This window comes from Scylla paramamosain, chromosome 23 (assembly GCF_035594125.1).
Source record: "Scylla paramamosain isolate STU-SP2022 chromosome 23, ASM3559412v1, whole genome shotgun sequence".
NCBI lineage: Eukaryota > Metazoa > Arthropoda > Malacostraca > Decapoda > Portunidae > Scylla > Scylla paramamosain.
The window spans coordinates 13,083,255-13,093,856 of record NC_087173.1 but is presented as its reverse complement, the minus strand read 5'-3'; the positions used below and the strand labels follow the sequence as shown (position 1 = coordinate 13,093,856).

Sequence of the window (10,602 nt, the reverse complement as noted above, 5' to 3'; positions counted from 1 at the left end):
GACTTGCTGGTGCTGGAGTGTGTTCTGATGTTCATTGGGTGTGGTGAGCAGTATCTGGACAGCAGTTGATACATGAATATCTGTGAAAGCTTCTTAGCAAGTGTATTTTTTTGAAGGAGCGCTAAAGACAGAGAGAGATTTTTAGATGTGATGGCAAAAATTGTGTTTATAATTCTGTTTTCTCTCTTTTCTCCTTCTTTGTCTTTTCATCTCTTCTCTTTTCTTCTTTTCCCTCTTCTCTACTTCAATTTTCCTGCTCATCTGTGTTCTCTTCTGTTTTTCATCACATTTCATCCCTTCCCTTCTCCCTCGTAGCCTCTCATCCTCTCACCACCCCTTCATGCCCTCAGGTACTGTGCGAGAGGGTGGAGGGGAGCCTGAATGCATAAGAGGTACTCACTGGTATCAGGATGAACTCCCCCACAGGCATCCCAGAGTGTGGAGCTGATGCCCTTCGGTTCACTCTGTGCTCCACCAACTTCAAGAGTCACTGTGGCATAGATAGATGAACGTGTATGACTGTGGTGCTTCGAGTCTTGTGTGGAGTTACCAGGTTGGTGTATGGATGAATAAATGGAGTAGAGATAAGATTTTGGTGAGTGCTCTTGTAAGGTTAGGGTAGGAGTGCTTCTCGTCTCTGTCAAGGGCTAAGGTGTTGAGTGTTGAGTGAGTGTGAGGGTGAAAATTGTGTGTTTTGGTATATGTAGGAGATAAGATTGTAGTGAGTGCTCTTGTAAGGTTAGGGTAGGAGCGCTTCTCGTCTCCGTCAAGGGCTAAGGTGTTGTGTGTTGAGTGAGTGTTTGAATATATTTGTAGGAGATAATATTTTAGTGGTTCTCTTCCCCAACAAGGGTTAACGCATTGAAAGAGTGTTGTGGGTGAGAGTAACGGTGAAAGTTGTGTGCCTTGTCTTGGTATATGTAAGAGATAAGCTATAATAAGTGTATTTGTAAGGTTAAGGTAGTAGTGCTTCTCTTCCCCAACAAAGGTTAAGGTGTTGAAAGAGTGTTGTGAGTGTGAGGTGGGTGTGAAAGCTGTGTGCCTTGCCTTGCTATGCGTTTGTACATCTCTTATAACACTTCCCTGCCTGATCAGCTGTGTTTCCATCTTTGCCCTTGTGGTGTGTGTGTGTGTGTGTGTGTGTGTGTGTGTGTGTGTGTGTGTGTGTGTGTGTTATATATAAAATGTAAATAAATAACTACATTTCTACTCTACTGATGGGAGAAACACGCTTCTAAAAGGCTCTATTCGAAGTGGCACAGGTTTTTAAGGATGTTTTTTTATGGTTTTAGTGACAAATTAACATTCCTACATTACTAACAGGAGAAACACTCACGAAAACCTCTGCTAATCATCTTTGTGGCCTTTGGAATCAATCGTGAGAGAGAGAGAGAGAGAGAGAGAGAGAGAGAGAGAGAGAGAGATGGGAGAAAAGACACACACACACACACACACACACACACACACACAAGAGGACATGGAAGAAAACTAAAAATAATCACTTGCAGAAGGGGCATAAAGAAGTTTAGCTTCCTTCATAGAAGCATAGCGGCATGGAATGGACTGGAAGGGGAAGTGGTGTGTGCTACAAATATTCATGACTTTAAGGAAAAGTTGGATAAAAACAGTTATGGAGACGGGACAGTACGAGCTTAGCTCCTCTCCCCCGTGTCACAACTAGGTAAATACAACTAGGTAAACACACACACACACACAGACCTTAGCTAACAATTTCACACATTCCTCCTTCTGCCCACTGAGTGGGTGTGTATCTGCATGTGGGTGGTTGTGTCACCTGACTGCAATCCTCAAGAGGTGTGTGTGTGTGTGTGTGTCTCTCTCTCTCTCTCTCTCTCTCTCTCTCTCTCTCTCTCTCTCTCTCTCGAGTGAAATAGTTATCCAAACAGCCTATTAAAGAGAGAGAGAGAGAGAGAGAGAGAGAGAGAGAGAGAGAGAGAGAGAGAGAGAGAGAGAGAGAGAGAGAGAGAGATGAAGGGGAGGGAAGGCCCATAGCCAAAAGGTGTGAATGGATTTACTTGATCCCCTTCCTTTGAGTGAACTGCCGCCCTTCGTATGGAAACTTTTACTTGTTAAGTTAATCCACCAAAGATTAGAAGATGTGGAAAGTTGAGTGGAAAAGACCTGCCCTGGGTCCATCATTTTTGTGAGTGACTTTTACCAGAGACGAGGGTGTGAAAAAATTAGTAATCCATCTTGTCCTACCACATCTTTCCTGACTCCCAGACCAACATGAAGCATTTCTTTTCTTTCACAGCCATGTCTATGCACTATACTGGCTAGAAATTGCACAATCTGCTTCTTTAATTGTTTCCTTTCTTGAATGTGCATATAAATGTTTTCAGCTGTGCATTCCATGCTGTGTAATGTTGTAGTGAATGATTAAATTCTAGACTAAGTTGTGAGTCAAACATGTATCAAGCAGCAGGAGTATTGATGTGTGCGTTTTCCCTGCAGGTGGTAACACGGAGAGCAAGTGGAAGAAACCTTGGGGGACTTCCATGACTCAGGAACAAGCACACCTCACTGGGAGCCTTGTGACTGACAGGTGGTTCAGGTGAATACTGTATTTTGTTGGCACAATTGAGAATTCTCTGTCCAAAATTCCAAAATCTGAATGTTTTTAATTGTCATGTCATGTAACAGATGGAAAATCCCACAAAGTGGTGGAAAGGTTTGCACTGCAAAAGAAAAGAAAAAAAAAAGAAAGAAATGATGAATTGTAAACCCCACAGACCAAAGCTCTGATGCTTGACTTGCTGCAATGGGAGGCACCAAAAACTGGCAAGTTGTCATCACACACACATACTCTGAAGATGTGATGCTCAGTTTTTTAATCTGACTGTGTGCTGAGCGCATAACAGAGGTGATAGTGTCTGGCATGGAGGCATACATATCTCGCTCTTATTCTCGGCCTAAACCTTCCAAACCTTGGTTTAACACGACCTGTTCTTGTGCTATACATGATAGAAAAGTGGCTTACACAAGTCATTTGAGCCTTTCATCACCAGAATCTCATGCACTTTATATTTTTGCCCAAAGTCATGCCAAGTCTTTTCTCCAACTAGCCAAAAACTCCTTCATTAATAGAAAGTGTCAAAATCTTTCAAGATCTAACTACCCTCATGACTTCTGGCAACTAGCCAAAAACATCTCCAATAACTTTGCTTCTTTTTTCTCTCCTTTATTTCAATCAAATGGCACCACTGCTATCACATCAATCTCTAAAGCCGAACTCCTTGCTCAGACCTTTGCTAAAAAGTCTAACTTGGATGATTCAGGGCTCGTTCCTCTCTCTCCTCCACCCTCCTCCTCCTCCTCCTCCTCCTCCTCCTCCTCCTCCTCCTACTACTACTACTACTACTACTACTACTACTACTACTACTACTACCTATTAAAATTCTTTGCAGTGATGTTTTCCTTACTACTACTACTACTACTACTACTACTACTACTACTACTACTACTACCTATTAAAATTCTTCGCAATAATGTTTTCCATGCCCTCACTGGCCTAAACCCTCGGAAGGCTTATGGACCTGATGGGGTCCCTGCTATTGTTCTCAAAAACTGCACCTCTGTGCTTGCACCTTGCCTAGTCAAACTCAACTCTGTCTGTTAACATCTACCTTTCCTTCTTGCTGGAAGTTTGCCTACATTCAGCCTGTTCCTAAAATGTGTGACTGTTCTAATCCCTCAAACTATGTCTTCTTGTTTTAATTTCCTGCCTATCTAAAGTTTTTGAATCTATCTTCAACAGAAAGATTCTTAAACATCTATCACTTCACAACCTTATATCTGATCACCAGTATGTATGGGTTCTGTCAAGGCTGCTCTACTGGTGATCTGGCTTTCCTTACTGAGTCTTGATCATCCTCTTTTAGAGATTTTGGTGAAACTTTTGCTGTTGCCTTAGACATATCAAAAACGTTTGATAGAGTGATACAAAGCTTTGATTTCCAAACTACCCTCCTACGGTTTCTATCCCTCTCTCTGTAACTTCATCTCAAGTTTCCTTTTTGACCGTTCTATTGCTACTGTGGTAGACGGTTACTGTTCTTCTCCTAAATCTATTAACAGTGGTGTTCCTCAGGGTTCTGTCCTGTTACCCACTCTCTTATTATTCATCAATGACCTTTTAAACCAAACTTCTTGTCCTATCCACTTTTATGCTGATGATACAACCCTGCACTTTTCCACATCTTTTTGTAGATGTCAAAACCCCTCAGGAAGCAAACAGCTCATGCAGGGAAACCACAGAATGCCTAACTTCTGATCTGAAGAAGAATGAAACAAGAATGAAGAAATGAAGAAGGAAATATAAAAATAGAAAGAATGAATGAGGGAAGAAGATGATAAACACGACAGCAGGTAGCAAGAAGGTATCACCACCCTGATAGAGAAGAGGCGAGACGTGGCCACCGAGAAGAACAACAAGGTGCGGTGAGTCATCACAACACTAACAGGGCCGGAGATTAGCACAAGATTACAAGAAGAGGTACTCAGGTGGCCATCAATGAATTAGAATACGAGGGAAGCAGAGGTCACCAGGAGCAGATGATGTGGACAACACGGACAGCCGGCACACCATAGGAACCGCCGCCTTCTTGTTCCTGATTAGAAGATGCGATTACCAAAGCTACTCAGGAATGAATCTTATTGAAAGTTAAGAGAAAATAAACTGTCTGATCGAAGTATGGGAAGAAAAATAGAGTTACTTGAAAGTGGACCTTGCGGAAAGTATAGGAAAATGAACCATATGATCAAAGTTTGAGAAAATTAATATACCTACTTGAAAATTAACCTTATTGAACGTTACAGGAAAATGAACCGTATGATCGAATTACTGGAAAATAAATGTTATAGCAACGGGAGCCTTGTTGGGACAAAAGGTCGCTATAACATCACGTGTATATTACAAGGTGTAGGAGACGGGAATAGACAGAAGCAGACAGAGAGACAAGCTACACCAGAGAGGGTCAAGATGGGCAAGGTCCCTGTCACAGTGCCAGTAAGTAGAACCAGATAGTTGTAATGCAATCACAGTAAAATGTTGGTGTTATATTTTGACAGAGAGGGATTGGGTGGTGTGGGGTGTGTTCCTCATTGAATATTACCTGCCAGGTTTGTGTAGGATGTGATTTATCATTGAGTATTAAATATGTGAAGTGATTTGAATCGGAAGTGTAATGTGAAGTGTTCCAGATATTTAATAAAATTTATTTGAAGAGAGATGAAACTATTTTCGTATTTTTTTCGTTGTTGTCGTAAGTCGTATATGATCGTCTGAGTGTAAATGTATGTAAATAACACAAATTAGGTAAAAATTATAGAAACTTAAAGCGTTCCCTTGAACCCACAAAAGCCAGTCTTATAGATTAAGGACTCACCAACACCGTGCAAAGTAGAAACACGACATTACAACGTGGCGGCGCCAGTGACAGTGATGTGAGTTGCATCACTCATAACAGACAGGACAGTATCTCATCAATAAGAGGACCACACCTCGGTGAGGAACATTTGTCCCATCACGGATCTGAGAGGTAATTGTTATTCAAATGTTAAGGAAAGAATACTTCTATAGAGCGGAATAAAAGTAATGTTTGTGTTGTTCACGTTGATGGTCGGTCAGTTCAGCAGTGACATGAAAGTCAGCTGCCAGACAAGGCGGGAGTTGCTTCGGGTATCAGTGTGGCAGCTTTTCCCCGACATGAGGGGCGATTAAAATTATCAGATACTGCGATTCTTCCAGTGGCCACCTCCCCAGCTCCCCGCCGCCAGTGGTGTGATACAAGTAGTAATCTTATCACTCTTGTCTTGACTCGCCTGTGGAGTGTTGGCGGTGGAGTGAACACGTAGTACCTCTGGCAGCATCACCTGGCGGCGCTGGTAACGCGGAGAAACATAGGTGTTGAAGCTGCTCTTCATCCACCCATGCTGCCCCTCTCACCGCATCAAATTTTCTCAATACTAATTCCTTTGGATCTTCATTAATGCGTCTACCCCCGTGAGTGAGCCACATGAAGCACACGTCAGCATCACCACCCTTGGCTTGACACGCTCCCACAGCAACAAGGTGCATGCTGGCGTGTCTGCCAGAGCCTTACAGCGACCTGTTGCCCCCACACGGCTTCCATTGCTATAAGATTTATTTGCCATTACTTTAGTTTATTTTACTATAACTTTAAGTGAGCTTATGTTTTGACTAACTGGTTAATTGCATCTCCATCCAATCAGGAGCAAGGAGGCGGAGTGGGACGCGCGTTGTGGCACCAACACAGAGGCAGGCAGCCTGAAGCAAGGGCAGTAACACAGAGGCAGGCAGCCTGAAGGAAGGCCAGCAACACAGAGGCAGGCAGCCTGAAGGAAGGCCAGCAACACAGAGGCAGGCAGCCTGAAGCAAGGGCAGTAACACAGAGGCAGGCAGCCTGAAGGAAGGCCAGCAACACAGAGGCAGGCAGCCTGAAGGAAGGCCAGCAACACAGAGGCAGGCAGCCTGAAGGAAGGCCAGCAACACAGAGGCAGGCAGCCTGAAGGAAGGCCAGCAACACAGAGGCAGGCAGCCTGAAGGAAGGCCAGCAACACAGAGGCAGGCAGCCTGAAGGAAGGCCAGCAACACAGAGGCAGGCAGCCTGAAGGAAGGCCAGCAACACAGAGGCAGGAGTTTGAGCCATGGTGAGTGTTGTCCTCAGCAGTATTGGAATTATATATATATATATATATATATATATATATATATATATATATATATATATATATATATATATATATATATATATATATATATATATATATATATATATATATATATACATACATACATATTAAATGAATGGTTGTGAATGAGGGGGAAAACATGAAGGTTAGGGGTTAATGGTGGAGGAAAGATTGACAGTAGCAGCAGCAGCAGCAGCAGCAGCATGAGGTGTTTTATGTGGAGAGCGTGCCGAGCTGGGTGGAGTGAGTCCCTCACGCCGCCTCTTTGTTGCAGGATGACAACGTGGAGGAGTGTCCAGTGTGCCTCACCACCTTTGACGACACCCTCAGGCGGCCACGCAACCTGCCCTGTGGCCATACAGTGTGCTCGCCGTGCATTGACGGACTGAAGCAGCAGGGTGCCATCACGTGCCCCACCTGCCGGGCGAGTCACGCCGTGCCCGAGGCGGGCCAGTTCCCCATCTCCTATATTACAGAGGGCCTTATCAGGAGACTGAGAAGACTGGCCTCTCTGCCAGCCGAGCCAGGGAAGCAGGCAGCCCCACCAGTGACACGGCCTGCACCAAAGGCGACAACGGGATTCAGCAGGAAGGCACAGTCCCTCCTGCAGGAGCAAGAAGTGAAGGTCCTGGCTGCCATCCGCTCCTGCCAGGAGGAGCAGAGCCAGCTGGCCGAGTATCTGACAACCCTCGGTGGCTGGAGCAGTCGCCAGCAGCGGCTGCAAGACGAGCCGCAGACTCTGGTGGACCAGAGCAAGAGTGCCCAGGAGGCGGTGCACCGCGAGGAGTCCCGGGTAGAGGGCAGGCAGGAGGAGGTGCGGCAGAAGGAGCAGCAGCTGCACGCCGCGCTACAGTCGCTGCGCACGGCCGCAACACGGCAGGAAGCTTACGAGGTCATTGAGGACACAGACCTTCTGGTGGAGAAGGACAGTCAGACAGAGGGGTGTCTGGGAGTGTTTCCCAACGTCCACGCCGTCACCACCGTCACCAGGGTGGGTGTGGCCTCACACTTGTTGTGCTTGCAGGTCACTCCTCTGGCCACGGTCAGTGAGTGAGTGAGTTTATTGAGCACACCTCAAGCTGTGCATACAACACTCACATACAACACAGTGTTTGTAGTCCCAAACATGTGCTTTACTCCACAACAATGTTAAAACATTAAACTCCAAGTAGCGCGTCAACACTTCATCAGTCACTTGTTGAGTTACAGTGGTACACAGTATTAAACTAATTACAAACACTTACTTCAAACCACCATTATTAACACTCCTGCCTAGATCATTTACCTCAGGCCACGCCTCCACCACACGTCCCTCCATTTGCACAGTACCCTACACACACACACACACACACACACACCGCCTCACTGCCGCGCTGTGTTTCAGGTGGCAGAGGCATCGCGCGCAGCCCTGCAGGCCGCCACCGCTGCCGCTGCTGCCACACAGGCAGCCCTGAAGGCAGCGGGCACTGCTGCTGCAGCCTCGGGGGACTCCAGCCTCCCAGCAGCCTGGGCCGAGGCCTCCTCCATCGCGGATAGGCTGCAGGCCCTGCTGGCGCCGCCCCTGACGGTGAGTGTGGCAGGCCTCGAGTGTCACTGCTGCCCGGCGCTGCTCTTGCTGCGCGGCTCACGGCTCTTTCTCTCTCCTTGTTGCTCTCTCTTTCCGCAGCCCTCTCTCTCTCTCTCTCTCTCTCTCTCTCTCTCTCTCTCTCTCTCTCTCTCTCTCTCTCTCTCTCTCCTGCCAGTGTGGGGTGATGTGCTAAGACGGGTTTGCAGGGGCTGTTTTTCCAGCCGGCTGGTCAGCCGAAAGCCTTCACACGGTGGAGAGCAGCCGCTGGCCCGCTGGCCCGCTGCATCACAACGAAAACAATCAAGATGGAATCGTCCTCCAACGAGCTGGCTGCTATGGCTGTGGTTTTGCTGTGCTTGAAGAGAAAGCAAAGGAAGAAATGAGTGTGAAGTTGTTCATGGTGTATATAGTATGGCAGGCTGTGGTACTGTGGTGCTGTGGTACACACGTGCTGGGGCGGTGGCTGCCTCAGTGCCTGGTGTATATAGCCTGGCAGGCTGTGGTGCTATGGTGCTGTGGTGCTGTGGTACACACGTGCTGGGCCACTGGCTGCCTCAGTGCCTGGTGTATATAGCCTGGCAGGCTGTGGTGCTGTGGTGCTGTGGTGCTGTGGTACACACGTGCTGGGCCGCTGGCTGCCTCAGTGCCTGGTGTATATACCCTGGCAGGCTGTGGTGCTGTGGTGCTGTGGTGCTGTGGTACACACGTGCTGGGCCGCTGGCTGCCTCAGTGCCTGGTGTATATAGCCTGGCAGGCTGTGGTGCTGTGGTGCTGTCGTACACACGTGCTGGGGCGGTGGCTGCCTCAGTGCCTGGTGTATATAGCCTGGCAGGTTGTGGTGCTGTGGTGCTGTGGTACACACGTGCTGGGCCGCTGGCTGCCTCAGTGCCTGGTGTATATAGCCTGGCAGGCTGTGGTGCTGTGGTGCTGTGGTACACACGTGCTGGGGCGGTGGCTGCCTCAGTGCCTGGTGTATATAGCCTGGCAGGCTGTGGTGCTGTGGTGCTGTGGTACACACGTGCTGGGCCGCTGGCTGCCTCAGTGCCTGGTGTATATAGCCTGGCAGGCTGTGGTGCTGTGGTGCTGTGGTGCTGTGGTACACACGTGCTGGGCCGCTGGCTGCCTCAGTGCCTGGTGTATATAGCCTGGTAGGCTGTGGTGCTGTGGTGCTGTGGTAGACTCGTGCTGGGGCGCTGGCTGTCTCACTGACCACATAAACAAACATAAAGTTCCTCATCTGTTTTCCACAATTTTTATAAATGAATGTAAATATTTTATTTATTTATTGTACATAATGGCAGACAGTCAATGGTTATTACTAAAACACTTGCCAACAACAGTCCTCCTATTTTCAATTTTATATTGAGAGTTGCTCTCATTTGACCCGGGAAAAATGGAGGCAAGGCGGCCCACACACCGGCTTCCTGGCTGCTCCGGCAATTCAGCAAATCGCGGCTGCATTTCGTTCCCGGCTGCACGATCCCGGCTAAAAGCAGCCGTGAATTGCCTCATGTAAAACCCCCTTTACACTGAGTAGGCTGCTCAAGGCCTAAAGGTTTGCTGCTGCTGCTGCTGCTGCTGCTGCTGCTGCTGTTGCTGCTACTGCTGCCTTTTGAAATGTACATCTTGTATCCCTTCTCCAAACTGCCAGCCTGGCTTACTGCCTCCTCCTCCCTGCAGGCCGAGGACCTGCACAGCCTAACACAGCGTGCCAGGGGCCTGGTGGAGGCCGGCCTTGTCTTCGCCGTCCACGACGTGAAGGGACAGACTCGGCACGCAAGGATCAGCCTTGAAGACGGCAGCCTTTACCTCCACTCCCTGCAGGCCCAGGTCCTGCCGAACTTCATCGCCACCCTGCAGGTGGGTCAGGGCGTCGCGCCCCGCCCTGGTGCCACCACCGCGTGGCTGGAGGGAAGGGGACTGCCCGTCACAACACTCACGCACCCGTTCTCACCCTTACCCTCCCTCACTTGGTCCACCACACCCTGCCCCTCCGCCAGCCACTGTCCCTCCCTCCCTCCCTCCCCGCAGGCCCACACTTCCTGCCCTGCCCCTCCGCCAGCCACTGTCCCTCCCTCCCTCCCTCCTTGCAGGCCCACACTCCCTGCCCTGCCTCTCTGCCAGGCACTGTCCCTCCCTCCCTCCCTCCCTCCCTCCCTGCAGGCCCAAACCCTCCCCACACTCCCCGCCCTGCTCCTCCGCCAGACAGTGTCCTTCCCTCCTTCCCTCCCTGCAGGCCCTCACCCTCCCCACACTCCCCGCCCTGCCCCTCCGCCAGCCACTGTCCCTCACTCCCTCCC

General features: G+C 48.8%; 1 protein-coding gene across 6 annotated transcripts in view; it reads left to right on the top strand.

Annotated features, from left to right (window-relative positions):
• The first annotated feature begins 400 nt into the window (after positions 1-400).
• The window catches only part of LOC135112240 (uncharacterized), an 11,838-nt gene continuing 1,636 nt past the window's right edge, over positions 401-10,602 (top strand). The window contains exons 1-7 of one of the 6 annotated variants that reach the window (XM_064026486.1): positions 401-553; positions 2,476-2,575; positions 4,231-5,029; positions 6,256-6,693; positions 7,010-7,777; positions 8,120-8,302; positions 9,983-10,162. In XM_064026486.1, coding sequence (XP_063882556.1) covers positions 6,691-6,693; positions 7,010-7,777; positions 8,120-8,302; positions 9,983-10,162 — 1,134 coding nt within the window. In that variant the 5' untranslated portion in view covers positions 401-553; positions 2,476-2,575; positions 4,231-5,029; positions 6,256-6,690. Of the gene's footprint in view, positions 554-2,475; positions 2,576-4,230; positions 5,030-5,598; positions 6,095-6,255; positions 6,694-7,009; positions 7,778-8,119; positions 8,303-9,982; positions 10,163-10,602 lie in introns of those variants that run through there. The other 5 variants (XM_064026485.1, XM_064026483.1, XM_064026487.1 and 2 more) reach the window with 5 other exon arrangements.